This window comes from Meriones unguiculatus, chromosome 1 (genome assembly GCF_030254825.1).
Source record: "Meriones unguiculatus strain TT.TT164.6M chromosome 1, Bangor_MerUng_6.1, whole genome shotgun sequence".
Taxonomy (NCBI): domain Eukaryota; kingdom Metazoa; phylum Chordata; class Mammalia; order Rodentia; family Muridae; genus Meriones; species Meriones unguiculatus.
In genome coordinates, this window is record NC_083349.1 from 74,138,883 (window position 1) to 74,162,569 (window position 23,687).

A 23,687-nucleotide genomic window follows, 5' to 3' on the forward strand; every position below is an offset into this window, starting at 1 on the left:
TATTGAAATAATTTTATTGGAAACTAATGAAACAGTCTATGTTCTATGGATGCTCAGAAAAGCTTGTTGTGATCTGAATCTTTTACACCTTCAAAGGCCAAGTGATAAAGTCTTCAGTGTCATAGAACAGTGCCATGAGGAGGCAGAAACTTGGGAACAGAAAGTCTGTTCAGAATAGGTGGTTACAGCTGCATCCTTGAAGGATATATTAGGATTTTCTTCTCACTCTTCTAGATATGACCATCTTTGCTCTGCCTCATCAGAGATGAGGACCCATATGGGCATGGACAAATATTCTGAAGCTGTAAGCCCAAATAAATCTTACCTCTTTTTAACTTAATTTTCTCCGGTGTTGTCACTGAACAGAAAACCACTAAGTGTCAGCCTTATGGCATTCATTACCCTGAAAACACTACTCTTCAAAAGGATAACACATAAACAGTGCAGTATAGAGACACAAAACTAGGAATACTCTGCTTAAAAGGTATGATGAAATGAACTAGCAGTACATGCAGGAAGACTGATAAATCTCAGCTGGACTGAGCGAAAAAAGCCAGAAACAACCCTTTCCCCTCCCATCCTGCTGCAAAGTCAGTCACAGGCTCCTAAGACCCCAGTTGCTTTCAGCCTCCCTCCCAGCATTCTTGGTTGTATCCTGTGGTTTCCCAACGGGGGGGGGGGGGGCTCCTCTAAACTGTATTATGGACCTTCCATCCCTTAATTCCAGTTGTCTCTAGCCTACCACACTTGACTTCCCCTGCTGGGTCCTATCCTGAAAGGAGCCCTGTGGGTTGTTTTGTGAGCTCCTAGGAATCAGACAGCTCTGGCTTTCTTACTCTTGCCTGTTCTGTCTTTGAGTTATCTAGCTTTGCTTTCCTGAGCAAGCAAAGGCTGCCTGAAGGCTTTCTCTGGTCCCTCAGATGCTTACTGCTTTTCCCAGTATAGATGCTGACAATGTTCATGTGTTAAAATTGGTGAAGCTTTCTCCAATTACTTGAATGCTAGATTTAGTAGTTCATGATTTGGCTATCAACTGGCTTCATTCACCTTGTTTTTAATGTACACTGTCATCACCACTAGCTTGTGGTTTTCATGTTTAATGGGGTAACACTGAGAGCAAGTAGTGTAGGCAGTTCACAGATAAAGAAACCACAGGATAAACACAATAAACAAATTTGCTGATTCTCTGAGCATGGCAGCAATGGGAAACATTAGTTCCTTAGAAACTTATGTGTACATTTCTTTAACCTAGTAGCCAATTGTGGCAAAATTTCATAAGTGGGAACTTTCATGCATGCCTGAGTATTTGAGTTACCTTTTAAATTGTTCCTTTTTTTTGAGATTGTAAGCACATAATTTCCCCTATTTCGTTTCCTCCCTCCAAACTTCACATATACTCTTTGCTCTTTTTCAAATTCGTGCCTTCTTAAAATTGAGAACCCAGCCTTTAAAACACTGTGCTCTCATGAATCTTTGGCCAATTCCTGTTCTACCCCTATCTGTCCTTTTAGAGCAGTGGTTCTCAACCTTCGTAATGCTGTGACATGTTAATACAGTTTTTCATGTTGTGGTGACCCCAACAATAACAATATTTTATTGATATTGATAACTGTAATTTTACTATTATGAATCATACCATATATATATCATATATATATGTTCTACCATATATATATCATATATGTATGAATCATACCATATATATATATATATATATATATATATAATCATACTATACATATATATGGTATGTAGGTATCTGATATGGAACACTCAATAGGATCTTGATCCACCAGTTGAGAACCACTGCTTTAAAGAGTATGGAAACACCATCCCCAATCCAAGTGACAGTCACCATGCACATGTTACATAAAGCTCAAAAACAATGAGACAAACTTCTGAGCTGTTTTAGCTCATTGTATTTTAAATTCCTCAATTAACTTTACCAAACAGAAGAACATAAACTAGGAGACTATATATTGTCTGTCCTTTTAAGTAAATGATAATTGTACATAAATGATGATCATAGAAGTAATTTTCCATTCAGCTATATTCATGACCCCCTAAAGGGCACTGAAGGTGGAAGAACAACATTTGACAAATTGCTGGTGAGTCTGCATTCTAAGAAGAAAAGGGGCATATTTGGGTGTCCAGCAGGCTACGTGCTGTTCCTGGAGCCCAATGTCCCATCCACTCCAGCTCTTTCCAGATGCATTGTCCCAGCCATCAGAAAAGCTCAAAGTGAAAATTCCTCAACAAGGAAGGGAAACAAAGGCTGACTCATCCACACTGCCAAGAGTGAATGACAGATATAGAGAGAGGCACCAGGCAATGCAACAAGCAGTGTCTCCACAGGCTGATGACATGACAAAGCTGACCACCACAGAGAGCAGACATGTGGATCTAGATTGCCATACCAAGAGCAATCTTGGCATCTCTGAGCCTCAGTGCCATGGAGCCTTTAGAGATGTCAAACGGAAGGGTGGGTTTGGTGCCCAGCACAGGTTTCCACTCCTCTCACCACAAATCCTTTGCCTCTGCACAGAATTTCTCTTCTAGCTCACTCTTCCTCATTGTTTGTTGTTGTTCTTGTTTTTGGTGTTTGTTTTTTCTAGACAGGATTTCTCTGTGTAGCCTTGGCTGTTCTGGAACTCATTCTGTAGACCTGGCCAGCCTGGAACTCACAGAGATCCGCCTGACTCTGCCTCCCTGAGTGCTGGGATCAAAGGCATGTGCAGCCACCACCACTGCCCAGCTTTCTCCTCACTTCCTGGTCAAATTCCAGTCTCCTTTCTTCAGTGAAGTCCCAGGCCTGCCCGACCAGGTCACATCTGCATTGTAACCCCTTCTAGAAGTATAGACACCGTCATAACATGGATCCCAGCTATAGTTTTTAATCTTTGTGGGTGCAGAGTGGTCCTCTGATGAAATCATTCTTCTGTGCTGTAAGCTACAAGAGGAAAATGACTCCAGAAGATGGCACTCTACCCTGACAGACTGGAGCCTAGAAAACTGGTATGTAGGACTAAGGGTGTGCTGAATGAACAGATCACTAAAAATGTCTTCAATTTTGCTCAATCAAGACACCCAAATCCTCTGCTTCTGATCATTCTACCTCTCCTGATCACTCCATACCAACCAACTATCATCCTCAGCCTCTAGTCACCTCAAATATACAGCTCCTAGAGCTTCTCTACAGAGGACACCCTGCTCATGAGCTAGTCACCTGAACTGGTTGCATGAGAATGATGGTAATCTAACCACTCATCATTCTGCCATCGTTGGACATTGCTTAGCTGGGTGGGGTCTTATGCCTCACTGGCACATCAGGAGACTACAAGGTCCTTAAATTTTATGCAGATATGTAACTTGTATAGATCATTTTTCTTATTCCCAGAAGGCATAGTTGACCAAGGCTAGGAATGTGACAATAATACAGCCCTGCTTTGCTTTACATGAGTTTAGTCTTGAAAAGTTCTGTGACTTTCTTGCATATGTTTCTTTACGTGCATGATGAGGATAATTCTAGCTGCCCCACTACTTCACAGATTTTAAGATGAAGGAAGATAATGTATATTAACTATAAACACGATGCTGATCACATTAAAAAGAAAAAGAAATAATGAGGGTGGTGGGGATGGTGGCAGCTGCCCAGCACATGGGAGAGCCTGATGCACAGAACTGTCACAGGCTCTCACAAGGCCGTACACCCTCGCAGGCATTAGCACACTGGCCCTCCATTGTCTGAAGGACATTGGTTACTCCATAGGGCAGGGTCCCCTTCTATTAAAGAGCCCTTCTGGAATGACACATATCCCACTCTTTCTATTCAGATGGCATTTTAGGAAGAGATACCTGAAAGGGTCACCTGAATGCTAATCAGACATGGAAAGAGCAACAACCAGTCAATAATTATATTATTATTAACAGTGATCACTATCAAAGTCTATTGCCATATTCTCAGTACAGCCCCAACAAAGTAGTTATTATTCTTCCTTACAGATGAAGAACAAAACCAAAACAGGAGTAGGAAAACTGGAATTAGAACACAGTTATTCACACACCTTTCTCAGGTGACACAGCCATTTGGTGTGTGTTGTAACAATCAAGGAGCTAACTTCACGTGTACGGCAATACGTTCCAGCCCATGGACTCAACCACTGACCTGCCCAGATTCCCTTCCAAGAAAGGTCCCATAAGCAAAATGGTGAACCCACTGATCTTTACAAGCATAGGCTACAAGCAAGGTACATGACAGATGAGCAGGAAATCTTTCCTAATTCTCATTGTATATACATTTTTGCTGATCACCAGTTTCCCCTTATACAGGTGGCTAATGTCTTTCTAAAACTGGAATGTTATTAGGTTTCTAAATAACAATGCTTCTTTTCCTAACAGGTACTTTTCCTCCTTATGTACCTGAAAGCATTCTATAAGCAGACAGGCATTATTTCCACGTTCTTCTCAGATCTGTGAATGCTGTGGTTTCAGACGTCTGCAGAGCTGAGGGAGCCAAGACAGCCCAGCCACCCACTGTTAATTCTGCCTGTGTACGGAAGCACTGCTTGGGACAAGCTGTGGTGAGGAGGAGGACAGAGTTGAGGACGAAGATTATTCTAACTGGAGTTCCACCTGAGTTTTTCAAAACCAGAGGCTACCATCATTTCTCCTGTGTGTGTTTATCATGAAATATGAGGACAGGTGAGGTGATGCTTGACGATTTCAGCCAACTGTCACTATCACTGCCAACTAGCCCACTGAAGAGTGATCTAACCTTTACAAAATCTTCACATTTTCATTGTTAGTATCACTAGTAATTCGGCTGCATTACCTTTCCTGCTTAAAAGTAAATTAAAACAATCTAGGAAGGCAGATAATGTTTAATGGAAAAGGGCAGCAATGGGGTAATGGTTGCTTAGCAACCACTAGACACTGTTTGCTGCTTCACTCCACAGAAGCCACAATGGTGGCTGTAATTCTTCTGCAGCCCCCCTGGACAGTGTACAATGCAAGACAATTTCCTCTGGGCCCAAATAATTCCATTCTTTGTCTTGTAGATGCTTCCTTTTTGAATCCCCAAAGGAGAAAACTCACTGCTTAATTCCTGAATTATTTTTTTTTCAATACAGGGTTTCTCTGTGTAGCCTTGGCTGTCCTAGACTTGCTCATAGATAACGCTGTCCTCATACTCACAGAGATCTGCCTGCTTCTGCCTCCCAGAATGCTGGGATTAAAAACCTGCACCACCAAGCCCCACAATTCCTGAATATTCTAACATTTACATCTTCCCAGAACTCTGGCTGAACTTTTCCAGATCTTTCTTTGGGTGACACTACTTAAGGTTTGCATTCTTCTTCATTCTCCTTTGGTTTCTCCTTCCTGTTGACCAATCCTGAGTAAGTATTTTTGGAGCTCAAGCAAGGTACTTGATATGGTTGTTTGCCTTATCTTCCTTCCTGCCTCCAGGAAGGTCTTGAATACTCAGTTCCTTATAAAAGGAAAATCTCTGACAGTTGGATTTTCTCACAACTAGAGAATGAAGAAAAGAATGGAGAGAAAAATACATCAAAGAACTGTCAGGACTGTAAACACAGACCATAAGAAATAAAAGACATTTCTTAAAATATTTACATTAGTTTTTCCTGATGATCATAAGAAGCAGCTTCAAAATGCCTGAACTACGCTTTCCCAGTCCCAATGTGACTGGAAGTGGGACTTACGAGGCCTCAACTAGAACATAATAACAAGTGTGGCTGTCCATGATGGCTTCATAAACAGAAACAAGTACGTAGTAGCTAAATTTTCAGCTACAGTCTGGCTTGATAACGCAGAAGAGGAGTGCTTAGACAAGTGCTCCCACACATGTGGCAAACTCAGAAGGCATGTGTGGGCTAGTACATGCCCACACATGTGTACAAAGTAGTATTCATGTTCATATGCACATCTCTTTACCGAGCTTGAAAACCAGCAACATAGATGAGAAAGCAGTATCGCAAATGAGCTCTGCTTTCAGAAAGATATACTAAGGACAACTTAGTGCATAGATACCCCAAGAAGGGTAAAAGTAAAGAATCTATTTGTTCCTGGGTTCATTAATTCTGTCAGTAGATATTAGGGAACACTTGCCAATGAAACACTGGGAAAGGTCCTGTGGTGCTGGATAAAAAGTAAAAGGCCTGTTAGAACATAGATCACAGACTTGGACAAAGACTTGCACTGACTGAGCACATATTACATGCTGTATTTGTGTATATTTGTAAAATATGCATAAGCTATATTACTTAATTTATACAATCTCAAAGATATTAAAGCTCAAAGTATCTACAAACCAAGAGCTGACTCCAAACGCAGTCCTTCTCTTAGTCCATCATAGGGACTTTTAGCATTGTGGAATTCTTTGTGGCAGAATTTGAGGTGTGATTAAGATAGTACCAAAAAAAAGGAATATGAGTCATGAGGGCCTTACTATCTTGAAGATCTAGAATGAAAGAAAATGCTCTGGCCACGTCTTAGAAAAGGACACTCTGCACTGCTAACTGGGCGCTTATGCACACCTGCTCTTATGCTAAGTCTGCTAATCCCAGCTCTACAGTGTCAGCTCAGCAATCTCACAAAGGCCAGAGTGTCTGTAGCTCATGAATGCCCAGAGCCTGAATTTTATTCCAAAGCCTGAGCTTTTCTATTACTGTGTTTTTGTTCACACCATGTATTTTTTAATTTTATTATTACAATTTATTCACTTTGTATCCAGTAGCCCCCTCTCATCTCCTCCCAGTCCCACCTCCCTTCCCTTTTCTCCCTTCCCTTTTCCTCCCTCCCTTTCCCTCTCTGTCCCTCTCCTAGGCCACTGATAGGGGCGGACCTCAGCCGCTATTATAGGACCCTATCTTATCAGGTATCATCAGAACTGCCTAGATCCTTCTCTGTGGGCTGGCAAGGCCATCCAGCCAGGTGGAAGTGAACAAAGAGCAGGCAATCAAGTCCATGTCAGAGACAACCCCTGCTCTCCTTACTAGGGAACCCACATGGAGATTGAGCTGCCTATGGGCTACATCTGAGCAAGGTATCTAGGTCCTCTCCATGCATGGTCCTTGGTTGATTAATCAGTCTCTGTAAGATCACCTGAGCCCAGATTTTTTGGCTGTTGGTCTCCTTGTGGAACGCCTGTCCCTTCCAGGTCTTTTGAGCTCCCTCTGCCCAAAGTTTGGCTGTGAGTCTCAGCATCTGCTTCAATCCCCTGCTGGGTAGAATCTTTCAGAGACCCTCTGTGGTAGGCTCCTGTCTTGTTCACTGTCTTCTCCTACTTCTGCTGTCTATCCCATTTGCCCTTCTGAATGAAGATTAAGCCTCTTCCCTAGGGTCCTCCTTGTTGTTTAGCTTAGACCCTGTTTTAGTTAAAGACAGGGTCTCACATATCCCAGGCAGCTTTGAACTCATTACACAGCAAAAAATAAACTTGATTTTCAAATCCTCTTGCCTCCATGTCATAAATACTAGGGTTATATCCACAGTCCACCATGCCTAGTTAATGTGGTGCCAAGGATCAAACCTGGGGCTCTATACATGCTAGGCAAGCATTCTGCCAATTGAACTTCATCCCCAACTTCTTTCAGTGTCACTTTTACTCGTGAAATCTACCTTTGGCTTCTCTGGGAATTCTTTGAAAATAGCAAAACTACATTCACTATTGTTTGCTCCAGAAAATCTGCAGCACGGAGTAAAAACTAATCATGCTACCAAACATTTGAACATGATTTTGTCAAGAACCAGGAAGGATCTTAATCTGATTCTACTTTTAAGTTAGCAAGTTAGTCTGTTCTCAGGTGCCAATAAGACACTAGACTCCTGAGTAAGAGAGAAGCAACAGAGAAGTTTGTGACAGCAGTGGTACTGATAGTGTTGACAGCTCTGACTGCAACAGTGTGGCTCTAACAGAATGGGGTGCCATGTGTAAACTGTGTGGCTTCATTCAAGGACAGCAACTTTTGAGTTAGGAAATGAAAAGGGAGTATACATGGTTGGCTGATCACTGGCCTAGGGTACTGCTGCCTATCCCTGTAGAGCTATGATATGTTAAGTTGTTAACATACAGATCTTCCCACAAGCATCCTGGCTGTTCCTGAAGTACTTTCAGCAGTTACTTCATTTAGGCGCTACTCCCTCCCTATCTTTTTCAGAGAAGAACCCAACACAGAGGAAGAATACTGGTGTGTAGACTGCATGTCCTTAAGTGGCAGGCCGGGAGCTGAAGCTAGTTGGTTGCCCTGTGGTCAGCATTGCTTTACTATTAGCAGTAACATGGTCCTCTTTTTGTCTGGAGGTCTCTGGTATAGCCTCATCCTTGCATGTGCACCAGAACTCCAGCAGTCTTACTTCAGCGCTGCCTCATTTAGATCCTACCCTAGGTGTTGCTTGTATTGCCAGCCAGGACTGCTTGGTTACCACTGAGGTCCTGGAGTTAATGTATCTTCCCCACTAGAAGAGAAGCTCTAAGAAGCCTGTGATTGCTTTGTTCACCATGGTTTCCATCACATATTTACTGACTAAAGAAAATGGCTATGGGTGATCCTTCCAGACTCTATTATTTGACCTTAACCTAGTGGCACCCTTGGGTGGTGTACCCTGCCTCAAAGCTGGAGAGGTAAACAGACAGACAAGGATCTTGCAGACGGCAGAAAGATCTAATGATCTAATGGATCCAAATAATTTACAAGGCTTCTAGTTACAAGAATGGTTGCTGCCACTTCTGGTAATGTATTTATTTTATAAAAATGCCTTCCAAGGTGCACAGACACATCTGAGGACTTTAAGCCATTCACCACTTTTATGCATGTGGACTTTGGATTTTCTTTTCCTGTTCTTTTCAGGAGCACTGCTGGCTGGAAGTAAGCATCAAGAGAAGACTCCAATCAAATCCTTTGCTTTCTTTTCTTTACAATCTATTTTAGTGGATGGAGCCAATAACAGATTTCCTACTTGCACTACATAGTATATCTCTTTCCAAGTGGTTTTTGGCAATATGTGCAAGATTGGCTGGTTTGTCTTTATTTCCCATTTGTTTCTCCGTGCAGGAAAAGAAACCTGTCTTTGTTAGGATACACTAATCACAAGATTGTGTATTCAGGTGTGCACCTGTCTGGAGGCCAGAGGACTTCAGGTGCTGCTCCTTGTGCCACCTGCATTTTGTGTTTTGAAACAGGCCTGGAGTTTGTCAACTAGACTACTGTACCCCTACCAACAACCGCCCCCCCCCCCAAAAAAAAGAGCCTAACATTCACATTTTTAACGTGATTCTGTGACAGGAGGTGGGTGCTGATTGACACCAAGGACCAGCTCTCAATGTCATCTAATTACCCACCACAGGCTCCTTCTCCAAACACTATACACAGACTTAATTAAGCGACACACAGAACACCAGAACAGGGCACAGGTCTAAGGCCTGGCCTAGGTTCTAATTCTGGCCCCTTCCTGGTAGTTATATTGTCTTAGAGCTCTTAATCCTCTTAATACGTCAACTTCCTCAGCTCCAGAACAAGGTGTTTCCTCAGAAGGACAGCACAAAGGCTCTGTATGCAGGCTGCTAACCTGCTGCTTCTACGATGCAGATTCTCCAGGCTAAAAATGACATGGCAATGAAATGAATGATCTGTGGGTCTGTCTGGATTGAGGTCTGGGGATGTGAGCACCATTATAAATGCCAAGGAAAATCTAGAGGACTAAGGGTATTTAGGATGAGACCCAGTTTCATGTATTTTGAGTCAAGTCACACGTTAGTTTCAGACCCAGCAGGCTTCCATGTGGCCCAGTGTAGCTAACCCTTACTCAATCCTAACTGCCAGGTAGACTGAGTACCACCTAAACCCTTGATTTCAAGTTCACCACTGCACCATGCTTTGTCTACACAGCTCTCCTATGGCAGATGCCACTGACCACGTCCAGGACGGCTTCTCCGAGTGCTTGCTGCACACAAGTGTCTCTCTCCAGAGTACACACCAGACAGCTGCCTTAGTGAGGACATTTCCCAATGCTGTCCTGCTTGCTAAGTTCACCAGCCCCCAGAGAACTGTCCTTCACTGAGATCTCTAGACTTTTCCCTAGGCACAGACCATTGGACTTTAATGTGAAGTCATGTGTGCAGGATTCATGTGTGGCCCTGAGTACCAACCAGAGTTGTTCTGTTCAGCCACTTCAATCTTGTCAGCTCCGCATTATTCTCTTTAGACTTTTCAAGTACATACCTGTCTACATCACTTTCAGGAGAGACTTCAGCCACTGTTCTGAAGAAACCAGCCTAAGGCACCATGCACATCCACACAGCTTAAGGTTTCTTGTGACCATAACTCCCCGACAGCTCATGTAAACAGCAGCCATCTCCCTGCTGTCCTCTTGCTGGAAAGCTCAGTGACATCTGAGTGACATGTCACCTTTAAAAAAACCTCTCAACCTGTCTTCTGAAAAAAACTTTTCTGACTACCATGTCTCTGTAGCTGTCCACTTGACATTTCTAGCATGTTCCTTAGGAACCTTGATGTAGCAGGTCTAAATTATAACTGACATTCCTTTGACATAAGCCTGCTGTCTTTCTACCTTCCTTGTCACACATCAGGATCCTTAGAAAAAAACTCATTCCAACCAGGTATTAATCCAAACTCTCTGAATCATTGAAACAGCACGAAGCTGGTTTAGGCCAACTCTGCAGCTTCATGGCCTCCCTGTTCATCTTCCTCTGTGCTAAGTCTCTCTGAAAAAAAAAAAAAAAAAAAAAAAAAAACAACAAAACTTTATTTATTTATATTATTTATAGACTATTCTGCCTGCATGTGTGCCTGCAGGCCAGAAGAGGGCATCAGATCTCATTATAGATAGTTATGAGCCACCATGTAGTTGCTGGGACTTGAACTCAGGACCTTTGGAAGAACAGCAAGCTTCTTAACTTCTGAGCCATTTTTCTAGCCCATGCTAAGTCTCTTGTTGCTCAAGTGCTTTTTCTGCTCCTTCTGCCTGCCACGTTCTTTCTTCAAATGTCCTCCGGGTGCAACCCCAACAATCTGTCATGACCCTCACCTGCCTCTGCCTCACTGAGCACGCTGATGCCCTTCAGCATTTGCTCTACCCTTCCAACACATACTACACTGTCACAAGTGGCTACTTAACTCAGCTTAACTCATCCGTGTGAAAGGATCTAAACACATCCGTGTGAAAGGGACTAAGCAACAAAGAGCAGTCCGTGCTTCATGTCAGCAAAGCTTGCCCTCACCCCAGCATGATTGTGTGTGAATGGAAACAGAAGTCTGTACTTCCTAGCCTCCCAGCTATTACGTGTGGTACAGTAATGAAGTTACAGCCAAAAGAGAATGAGCAGATCTGTAACTTGCAGGTGATTACAGTAGTAATAGTTAGGTTTCCTAAGCACAGGTGGAAAGCTGCTGGCAGCCTGGAGCTTTCAATGCTAGCATGCAGCAGAGGCTCCTGGTTGCAGTATCAGCCTTTGTCCCTCAGGCAAACAAGAAACCAACTCTTATTGTTCTTGGGTGGTTACTGTATTTCAATGACAGTCCTGACAATGCCTAACAGGGACAGGCACTGAGACAGCCTCTCTCATCTAGGGAACATGCCGACTCATCAGGGAGAAACTCAGCTTAAAACAATGAAGAGATGTTCCAAGCAGTTTGTTTATTCCTCAGTCCTATACCACCAGTGCTGACCTTACGAGTAAGCACAGGAGCTGGGAGAGTAAGGGCATCATAGACCCACTCTCCATCAGCACTAGAATATCAGCCAGTCAGCTAGTCAGCAACTACAGCCACTAGGGCAGCTAGGAACAAGAACATGTGGCAGACAAGCAATAACTACAATCTGTAGGCCTAGGCTACTTAACACGTGGATTATTTCTGTATGTTCAGCAGGGCCACAGAGTCATTAAAAGCTATGTAAATGCTAAGCCAAGATTTAGTCTACAGTATTTTCTATTAGATTGCATTGACTCAACTTCGCATGCAGCAGAACCACTTCAGAACCAAGGGAGAGGTGTTCAAGAAATGTTTCTCAGATATTACTAGGGTAGGAATTCAAAGAAATTCAAAGTTTCATTGTTTCACCACTCCCTGTGACATTCATAATTACTTCTAGTATCATCCACTTTACAAATATACTTTTTTTTTTCTGGGCAGTCATAATTTTATGCTATCCATCAAAATAATAAAACCTCAAGAGCTGAGACATTTAGCCTGAAGATGAAGTGATATATTAACTTCTTGATCAAATGCCAGAGCTTACAGATGAAAATGAAACAGACATCAATAATTACAGCTTGTACTGCAGTTGGTTTCTAAAGCTCCAGGTTCAATGAACAAGTAATAACTGGACAGACACACCCTTTAGAAATGAGAGGTGGGAAAGGATTACCTCATTCCATCCTCATACCTGTAACTGAGCAAGCCCCGTATAGCAATTTAACAAGAGGTAGCCCACAAACTCAGGAAGTGACAGGTAGCGATTGCTCAAGTGGTACTAGACACAGGAAGTGAATAGACCTAGGGAGAAACCTGGCACAGAAGCATTTGGGAGTGGAAGCACTGTAGCCGAGACTCCCCACCCCCGCTGCTCCCTGTTCATTCCTGCATTTTATAACCCTAAGAAGTCTGATCTGAATGTTACAGACATATACTAAATACCCAATGGTTAAAAATGCTATCTCACTTGTTAAATTGTATTTTCTCCAGTTTAAAAATGGATTACTAATAATACCAATAAAATGTAATTATGTCTCACTTAATTCTTAATTTTACAAGCAGATCTAAAAACAATGTACTTGGTGGCACTCATAAACTGTCCCACCAGAGATCAGATTTAACAAGGCTAGCAAACAAGAAGCTCCTGAGAGGCCACTGATAAGGTTGAGGACACCCTAGCAACAACCACCTGCAGAACACTCACTAGTGAGCAAAGGAAGAGGCGTTGAAGAGGTACTATATTCCATCCCAGGCCCAGAGCAAAGGGCAGTGGCTCCTAAGTTCCTCTATGGTCATCACAACCCACACACTGGCTTGTTCTATGCTGGGGTCAAGGATTTCTTCCAGTCATTCTGCTGATTACAGCCACAATACCAAGGCCAGTATGGAGAGGACATAAAACAATACAGACTAAAGAATGTAGCTCTGCATATTTATCAAACCTACAGAATACTCAATCGCCAAGATGGAAAACAGCTGCTTACTTTAGTATCTTATAAAGGTCAGGAACACATATGAGCAAAGTGCAATGAACACCGTAGAAGAGGGAGCCAGGAGATGGGGAGGAGTGCTGTAGCATGCTGTCTTTTAGGCTTGAAGGCTACCACTCATATGAAACCAGGAGGCTGCACAAGATCACGCCATTTCAACACAGATGGGAAGGAAGATTCCACCCCTAGCTGAAGAGCTATTTGCAGTGATGGCTATTGGATGAGGATATTTCTTTGGAGCAGTGATCATTCATAGGTTACCAAAGGAAGTACTCACATCCCTTTGTATGTAGGCAGCACTAAGACTCAGTAGGCTGTTAACATCATGACTTTTAAGTACCTCAAGGTGAGGAGGACATGTTGGGGAATGCGAGCAGTAGATGGGGTATGTATGATCAAGATACACTGTATATACATATGAAACTGAAAAAGAACAAAAATATTCTTTAAACCACTAAATTTTTTTAAAAGTACACATATATATTAATAAAATGTCTCAATATGTCACTGAAACTTAAGAGCACACTGTGCTTGCTAGGACAAAGTTAAGTTTGAAAACTAAAGACATGTTCTAACTAATTCATAATAAAAGTACATCAAGTGGCCTGAGGAGACAAGCTTAGTGCTGCAAGTTAGAGGCCTAGAATTCAGATCCCCAGAATGCATGTAGAAGTTGGGCAGCCATGGTGGCCTTCTGTAATCCTAGCAGTTAGGAGGGAGAGACAGTTAAGCTGATTAGCTGACCTGAACATAAACACATATACAAACAAATGCATACCACACATATATACACAGCGTATGTGGAAAAGCACGTAACACGTGCTTGCTGCCTGAGTCTGTAAAGCCCCCAGCTTTACGAAGCACTTTCAGGTCTGTTACCGGGTTAGGAGGCACTGGTGCTACAAACCTCAATCTACATTTGCTTCTGAAAAAAGATTTTCATGTCAACATTTTATCCAAATACCACTATTTATTTCATCAGTCAGAGCTAAGACTTTGGAAGAGCATAAATTTTAAGCCAATAAATAAACAGTTGGCTTTAAGAAATATTAAACTGACATGCAAAGCGTTTTTATCCCTGCTACAGACTAAAGCTACAGGCACCTTCTACAACACAAAAAAAATTGAGTTGGTTCTGAATTTGATGACCATGTTTCAAAATGAGACCCAACACAACATCGTTATTGCCTTGTATAATATACTTTTTAAGATATACATTTCCAAAAGCACAGCATTAATCTTTCCCTGACAAAGCGAACATAGACATTTTAAAAGTAATACATTCACATTTTAAGAATTTTAACTTCTTGGGCTGGGGACGACTCAGTGGGTAACAGCAACAGCACTTGCTGCACAAGCAGGAGGAACTGAGCTTGAATCGCCAAAACCCATGTAAAAAGCCAGGCATGGCAGTGTGCAAGCCTGAGCCCAGTGCTGGGGTACAGAGCCAGGAGCAAGGCTTGACACACTCCAGCATCATTCCACGTTCAGTGAGAAAGCTGTTCTCAAATGAGTGCTAGAGAAGAATGCCCAAGGCATGCAGCAGCACACATAAGCATGCACACACTGTGCACACACACACACATACACACACAAGGACTCAAAGTTCTCATCAGTTGCTAACAGCCTAAGTTACTAAAGTACTTCAAAGACAGCTTAGACAAAAGGTGTGGACACAGTATCAGACTTAAAATGTGAGGTTTACAGATGTCACCTAACATTCAAATGGCATTTTGCTTCTGTCTGAGGCCTGTCCCCAAAATAAGTGTTTACAACACCATGCTTGAGATTTATGATCAACGGCAGAAGTCAGAATTTAACTGCTGATTTACAGTCTTGGCTGAGGTATTTAACTGTCATCAGAACTAATTATAGCAAGCTTGAGATTACATATTTAAGCTCTCCTTTTGGTGAAAGAAACAGAATGTTCTGCTGAAATCAGAAACATCCCGAGGGCTCCTGAGCAAGAATGCACTACCAACCTTACTTTCAAAACCAACATGGTAAAGCTCAAAATTACTGTTCCTCAGTAAGCTGTGCTGGCCTCAGGTACTCAAGACAGCAAATCATGTTACTAACACTGTACCAATGGCCTCAAACATACTAATCTCACTCAAGAGTAACTGAAAATCACATCACTAATCAAATTCAAGATCAAAATCAAATTTGCTTCTTGTGGAAGAAGCAAATGTACAAGTTGAAGCTTCAGGGACCAAAGTTATCACTGATTCACAAAGAACCCTTATTTCACTGTGGCCAGAATAGGAAGGACAATGACTACACCCTGTGGGCACCACTGATGGCCCAGGAATAATGCTACCATTTTATTGTTCTAATGAATAAGGTATCCAAACTGTCACCCCAAATAAAACACCAAGTATGAGCCCAGATAGACGCAAAAGCCATCGCCCTTCCTCATGCAATCCTTCCTCCTTACTTTCTGGCCACAACAGTACACTTCAAAACTTTCCATGTCCACAAGAGCAGGCAGTTGGGAGATGTGACTTCTCTGTCTGACCACCCTCCCATACGGTTGTTCTCTACTCAGTTAAAATGGCCCCACTGACATAAAAGCTCAGAATGGGGCCTGGCATGGAAAATGTGCTGTCAGAAGTCACTAGACCCACAAAACTGAATGTAAAGAAACAGAAAATTAAGACAGAGGCATGTTCCAGGGCCTTACATAAGAAAATATCCATACTAGGAACTTTCTCAAAGATAATCCATCTTGTTTTAGATAAAATCTGGGAAATGTGTAGTGAGTGGAAAAAATATTCCTATACTGTTACACAAACATGTATGTTAAACAGTATGATTAGCATACCATGCATAAAGTAGGTTCTGTAAGTAAACAGTACTCAGGGCATCCCCGAAGGGTGCCTATTCATGAAGACATGTCGGTGGATAGCCAATACCCTGGGTCCTGTGTTTGTACACCAGTGTTTCTAAACTAAATAAAGGTAACATTGATAGTTGGACTCTTCACTTGTTTTTCATATAGAGAAAATTTACATATCACCATAAGTTAATAAAATTGTTACTATTTTAAGTCTAAAATATTCAATTATAATCATGACTCATTTTTCACAGTATCCACATATGGTCTTGCTGGTTATCAAATGACTTTTCAAAGCCTCTTCCCATTAGGACTGTAAAACACATACCAAAGGACAATGATTTCACCGGAATCAGTTCTCTCTTTAGTCTCATTAATTCTATCTTTTAAGGAGTAGCAGGGAGAAGGGGTAAAAACAAATGAGCTCTTAGACAATCCAAAGTTATATTATCTTAAGTTACAACTGTGTCTAGCACAATCAGACCATTTCCTTTTCAAAGAACAATCATAATTCAAAGAATGACATGGTTGACAGATATTTAGAAAGGCATTTTCTAGGCAAAGCTGAATTTAAATCATTCTCTAGATACTAAAATGTGTCTACTTTTTACTATAATTATTTCTACTGACATTAATCAATTGCTTTTACTACATGACTATGAAATATTAATTCTTCCTCCAAAATAACCAATAATTATTTTTACAGAATTAAATAGTTAAAAGCCATTTGTAAAGTCAGTAACAATTGAGAATTTTTCTATTTATGACTAATCCATTATAAACAAAAGTCATTCGTAAAAACACAATTCTAGAAAAAGTGCAGGCATGCTAAGAACAGATAAGGAAGTCCAAGGACCTCACAGGATATGCTAGACCAAGCAGATCAAACACAAAATTGATTTTAAACTGTATGCTTACACAAACAAATAAATAAAATTCTATCCTTTTTTCTTGTACATATGCTTAAAAATTCTTACACAAATATAAAAATGTTCATTTTTTTCACAAACTTCTTAGAAAAAAGACTGAAAAGAGTTTATAATCAGCTCCCAAGTTTTACGCTTATCTTTTTCTATCTTTATCAATTTCCTGACACATTTAACCTAAGTGGGAAAGTCTTTTTGTCAAATGAAGCATGATAGTCTATAAATAAATGTCTTGAAGAACTCTGCAAGATTACATATATCCCATGTTGCTTTTGGTTTCCCATCTCTTCTTTGCTTCAAACCTAAAATAAAGAGCATAAAAGTCTCAATTTATTTCTAAAATAAAATATTCTACTAAAATAACAAGTTTAATAAGTGACCAAAGTGCTGAAACTTTCACAAACACCACAGGCTGAGGAAATGCCTCCACATTTATAACCTTATAAACATTTCACCAAGACTTAAAACATTAGATTAAGTGGCCTACAAACTGGATTCAATGGATGCATAGACTCTCTATAATTCTTACCAAGTCAACAGAATCATGACATTTTTTTTTTTCAGTTTTTAAAAATTATTGTTATTTTATGTGTCTGGTTATCTTGCCTGCAGGTACATCTGTCTACAATATGAATGCCTAGGCCCCACAGAAACCAGAAGAGGGTACTGAATCCTCTGAAACTGCACAGCTGTGAGCCACCATGTGTGTGCTTGGAACTGAACCTGGTCTTCTTAGTGCTGAGCCATCTCTCCCATCCCAGGACCCAGGACAGAGGTCTCAAATGAACTCACCCCCATGCCAGCTTCTTCTTCTTTCGAGCAGCCTGTGAGTTTTCAGCCTCCTTTTTGGCTTTAACAAACTTGTGGCAAGCAATTGCTTTGGCAACTTTTACACCGAGCTAAGAATTATGGAAGAAAAAAAAAATGTGAAAAGGGATATTCTAGCTAGCGCAAGAATCATAATAGTATAAAAAATTGGGAGCAAGCACATGGTTAGAACACGTCTAAAACTAAGAAACCCTATCCTCAGGCCCCTGAACCAAGCATAACAAATACACAGATACGGCTCTTTTCCCCTCCATTACCCACAGATCCTGCACCCCACTTGCACCGTCTCCTGGACAGAAATCCTTCCCAAACTCAGACCTTTTGAGGGTCCACAAAGGTAGTAAGGAAGCCCTTCAAGCTATCTCAGCAATTCTGTAGGCTGAACAGGAATTTGCCCTGATAAGCCTGCAAACAGACTGACAGAGACATCAACTTTCTTTGCTCTGGGCTAGAATTACAGCAACTCAGTATGGTCACACCAGTTATCTTGTGCTCATCAGAAGCTCTGATTGGCAGTCATAGACAGGATTAATGAAACATGGGGAAGCTAATTACTACTTCATAAATGCACTCTGCATGATGGGCAACAGCTTTTAAGTCTCTGAGAGAGAAACGAATGTAAGAGGAGTCAGAAAGTAAAGAAGCTGGACTCCAGGACCCAGCTGTTCCCTGTTCGTGCTTCCCTTACTGGTAACTACTGGCCTACAAGACTGATTTCACATGAACCCCAACCCAAACGTCTCCTCTAGCTCAGCCTGGAAGCCCTTGTTTCTGCATTTCTCTAGCATTTACCAGGTTGCAAAAAATTTCCTAAGAAGCATCCGTAGTGCAGCAACACTGGTCCATGAGTTTAATGTAAACTGTCCATTCATGTGTGATTCAGATCCATTAAAAACCGGGGTGAAGCCAGCTTGTACGATGGGACATATCTGGAGTCCCAGCAAAGGGATGCTACACCATGAGGTGAAGTTATCCTGCAGGATGAGCACAGGCCCTTAAGGGCTGTATAGCCACACTCCATCTCAAAACAAAGAAAGCTCTAAATCAACAAAAGCTTTCAATCTTTCTGATCTTTCTTGGCTTTTCTATTCTTTCATTCAACTAAACACGTATTAGAAGACAGGCAGACTCATGGAAGAGAGGAAACAGGCAGCCACTTAAATTAGCCCATCAGAATCTGAGTTTTAGAGCTCAGCACGGCAGGGACTGAAGGGCTATGTATAAGAAGTCAGTTTAGGAAGGTGACATCTGCAAAGCGTCTCTCAGCTGAGCTTGACCAACACCTCTACAGCAAGATAACGTAATCAATACATCTGAGAAAAACAGACCTGGTTTTTCAGTTCAGGAATTCATGTGAGTTCATGTACTCACACATGTACATATCGGCAGAAGGCAACAACCAAAGCAAGCTGCAACCACCAAAGCAAGTAGTTAAGAGCAGTAAAACCACAGGAAGAACCAAAAAGGATCTAAAAATTCACTTGAGAAAACAGAGCAACCTCAGGATCTTCTCAAAATACAAACCAATGCTAGCAGCACAAGTGCGCGGGAACATTTGCAGATGCTTCTGCCAGCCACTGGAGACAGCACTAAGCCATCCATATAGGGAATCATTTTATACAATGGGTGAGAAAGAACTATGGCTGCCTCCATGCTGGCTTTGTTCTCTTAACCCTCTTCTTTTCCAGTTCTTTATCACAGAAAAGTTCACCTAAGTTAATCCCCCACCACCCCCAAAATGCTAACAACTAGATGGAAGATGGCTCCATGGCTAAAACAATACAAATATGAGGACTTGAGTTTGAATCCCTGGACCCCACATAAAGATGGACATGGTAGCAAATGTATCTGTAGCTCCAGTGTTCCTATGGAGAATATGGGAGACAGAGGCAGGACAATCCCTAGAAGCAGCAGGGCAGGGCAGGGCAGCATAAGGTGGCCATGATACAAGAAATCCTGTCTCAGACAAGCTGGAAAGTGAGGACTGACATTCAAGTAAGGACTGAACACACAGAGAGAGGGAGAGAGACAGGAAAAAGAAATGCTAAAGTCTAATGAAGAGGCTGGGCACCACTACATCTAAGGAGAAGAGCAAACTCAGAGAAGGCTCAGTGGTACCTATTTTCTTAAGATGGATTCCCGTTCACTGAAAACCTATGTACTTGTCATACAGGACAAAAAAAAAAAAAAAAGTCATCACCTGCTGCTTAGGTTAGCGCAGTGTCAAGCGAATCTCCAAATATCAATGACCTAACTTTTTCTTGTTTCTCTTAAGTCTCTGAGGACAGGCAGGGCCCCATACATCTTGTGGTACCAGCATGAGGCAGAACTGGAGAGCCTCTTCCTCGCTCATAAAGTAACACAGATACTGTTTCTGATCAGAGTTAATCACAGAACTCCAGCTAAATGCAAGGGGATTTGGAACTATGGGAGTAAAGTGGACACCTGGGGAGCACTAAGTGAACCTAAGAAGTTGTCTGCTGTCTCAAGAAGCAGCTTGTGACTATTGAAGATGCTCAGTGAGATGCCAACAACTTGGGGATGACTTAATCTCATTCCTCTCCCACTCCCTGAGTATCAGTACTCCACTCCTTTGCATTACAAACCAAGTAAGAGGCTCCAAAGGTGTAATCAGTTAGCAGTTGATACTTAAACAACAAACCAAATAATGCACTGACATGATATAGTTTCCAACTCTCCCATGTCAAAGTTCTATTTACCTCTCAGCCTCTCTGTATTATCTAAATTCAGTAATGACCTTAGTGAAGAAGCGTATGATTCAACCCAGATTTGCTATATACCATTATCACAAACTGCTGTTAACAAGTCACAGTCCTTCACTATTAACTTACTGATGTTCCTAGGCTGGGTTCCCCAGATAGAAGACACACAAACCACAGTGCTCCCATGACTCTACATCTGACCACAGCCAAATGGAAATGCTTCCAGTGTTCCTGCAAAGCTAAAACCAAAGCCAAGCCCAGAACCACCAGCATCATGGTAAAGTTAGTACAATCAGAGCACAGTAAAAACGTTTAAGAACTCCTTGCAGTGCACAATGGGCTCCATCAGTTTGTGAACTATGTGAATACACTAGCAGATTCCTAGGAGCACTTTTTGGTAATGTTCCTATAAGGATATATGGTCTACCTACTTAAGGCTATGACCAGGTTAAAGGGGATGTTCTTCAACCAATAAACAGTAAAACAAGGCTGCTCTATGTAATGCGTGTTCGTTTTTTGCTTTTATAGAAAAAAACTTTTGATTGTAATGTTGGTGAAAATCCACAGTTTTTCACCTTCGCATTCTTCAATGAATTTCTTTCTTTCTCCACTTATTTCTGTAGAAAAAGAAATGGAACAAAAGATATATGGAAACACAAAAGGATAATAAGGCTTTCAATGAAGAGACAGTCAAGAAGAAACTTATTTTTTCAGTCAAGATGACAAACCTGAGTTTCAGATTATAAAAGAATATTGTGCTGTACTTCTCTACGACAAACAAATAAAACAGGTGAACAAGAATCAATCTTTCACTTCTATAAAAGGAAAAAAAAATGCATCTTCCTGGTCAAAAGCTTGGTCAATAGCTATTACACTGAATAAAAATAAATAAATAAACAGTTTGGGGTCATCAGATAACTATAATAACACAATGTAAGACTTTTTTAATGACTAAAAATACATACAGAATTTCTTGTATGTGTAGCCAAAGTATCAGCATTTTCCATATAGAACATCCAATATTTTGCTGCATTTTAATTAAGGTGTCTAAACATTATCACAAAGAACTGCAAATTGGTCAGAGCATGCGGTAAGGAAAATTAAGCTCTAAAGGCTTTTTATCACCATATTTCAGGAACCAAGGGTGTAAAATGTTCTAATTTGGGATATATTAAAAGCCATAAAAGGTCTTTCAAAAAGATTAATGGTACTTTGCTTGGATTTAAGATAAGGCTTTAGCTGGTTGGAAAAGCAGGGCCCTGGCTGGACCCTTGAGGCATTCATCTTTACAGCCACTTGGAAGATTTGTAAAAGCGTCTGCACAACCTCAAGCAAATGCACCACAATGTTTTTTTAAAATTCCTTTCAATTTTACAGGTTCAGTGTGTGTAAATCACATTGGGTCATAAAATAGATATAATGGCACATTCTTATAAACACAGTGCAGATTAAAAAAAAACTTCAAAATAGAGTTAATACCTCTTGCAAATGTTGTCATAAAGTTTCCTGATAATCATTTGAAGCATCTGATTCCAACAGCTTAATCTAACACAACTATAAACTGCTTACCCATTTTATAGAATATTTCAGTCATCTCAAAATTGCTAGTATGTAACAGAGTCATGAAGTTTTCCTCCCTTTTGAACACTTTCAAGGCACTTATTTAAAAATACCAATTATCATACTTTAACTTTTTATAGAATAATAGGTCTCGATGAAAAATATTTATGCCATTCTCTTTTGTTCTTTAATTAAATGAAAACAGATGTTTTCTGAAGTAAAGCAAAACCATTACTGGAGTACTTAAAGTGTTAAGGTCTTTAATTTTTATATCAGTTTGGTCGACAATTCCTGATTGTCTTTACTCAAGCTCAACATTAATGTCAAGCAAGTTACCTAGGAGACGAAAGAGATCAAAGAGACAAAAAACCCTCCAATGTCTGATTAATCAAGCCTGCAAACAGCTTATTTCTTTTAGCCTGCATGCAAGTATGAAAATGAGATTCTGGGAGCCGAACACTGCAGATTTGTTCATTCTTATCAGAACAAAGCCAGCGGCAGCTTATTTCATGGATCATTGGCACTGTCATCAGCGCGACACAGAACGGTGACAGCTCCTCATTTTGAAGCTTGAACAAAATTAGCAAAAAGTCGGCACAAATTAGCCTCTCATCTTTTTAGTAATATGACATTATTCATTTACTTTTTATCCAATTTTTAATTTTTTCTTTGTCAGCTATCCCTTTCTAGTGCTCTCGCATGCCATCATAAAATGCCTTCTGAAAAACAAGCAAAGAAACAATCAAACTTAAAATAACACACAAAGTTCAGAGCAAAGAACAAGCATTTCCAATGGCCAGTTCTGCTGTGTTTTAAAATTCAGTTTCCAAACTTTGCAATAATTGCTTTTTAAAAACAGTTCAGGATGCCAGTGTATCTCAAGAACGTAACAGAGCTGAGAGGTTTCATGCAAACCCCAGCTTAGGGTAGCATCTGCCATAGGAAACTCTAGATGCCTGTGTTACACTGGTCTTTCTCTCCATGGTCACACCTGAGATGCCAGAATTCTGACAACAGCCCAAACTACAACTAACCTCATAATTTAACCAGCTTTTCAATCAAGTTCTTTTCTTTGTGTTATTGCATCTTGTTTCACTGTCATCTTGAGGGGTGTATGCATACATAAGCTGACACGTTTGCCAGTTTGTCTATCACATTAGTGTCTAAATGTACAACCAGACAGATACTTACTTTATACCTATAATTTCTTACCAGTTTATTTCAAAGCACAAACAACAGACCTCAATTTAAAAGACATTAGGAAAACAGATGGACCCATGCATATGATATGATCCATACACTCAATTTTGACTTAATAGTAAAATAGTTTACATAACGCCTGTTTTAGTAACTTCAAATTATATGTAGATTACAATATTCCAAACAGGAAAAAAAAGATGTTATAATGTTGAAATTACTCCTGGATCTTGACATTTATATTCAAGCAACTTATTCCATTCATAAAAGAGAAAAAAGGCATTAAAAAAATTAACCATAAGCTATTAGATGCTTTCCACAGGCCCATAAGAAAGACAGTTTTTGAAAGAACTGTAGTACTGTTTTCAGCAATTTCTTTATCTCTGTTCTTCTAA

General features: G+C 40.8%; 1 protein-coding gene across 5 annotated transcripts in view; it reads right to left on the reverse strand.

Annotated features, from left to right (window-relative positions):
* Nucleotides 1-16,399: 16,399 nt before the first annotated feature.
* Fam204a (family with sequence similarity 204 member A) overlaps nt 16,400-23,687 on the reverse strand; it is a 29,734-nt gene continuing 22,446 nt past the window's right edge. For all 5 annotated transcript variants that reach the window (XM_060391800.1, XM_021633280.2, XM_021633281.2 and 2 more), the window contains 2 exons: nt 17,777-17,883; nt 16,400-17,286 (listed from right to left, as the gene is read on the reverse strand). In XM_060391800.1, coding sequence (XP_060247783.1) covers nt 17,235-17,286; nt 17,777-17,883 — 159 coding nt within the window. In that variant the 3' untranslated portion in view covers nt 16,400-17,234. The remainder of the gene's footprint in view (nt 17,287-17,776; nt 17,884-23,687) is intronic.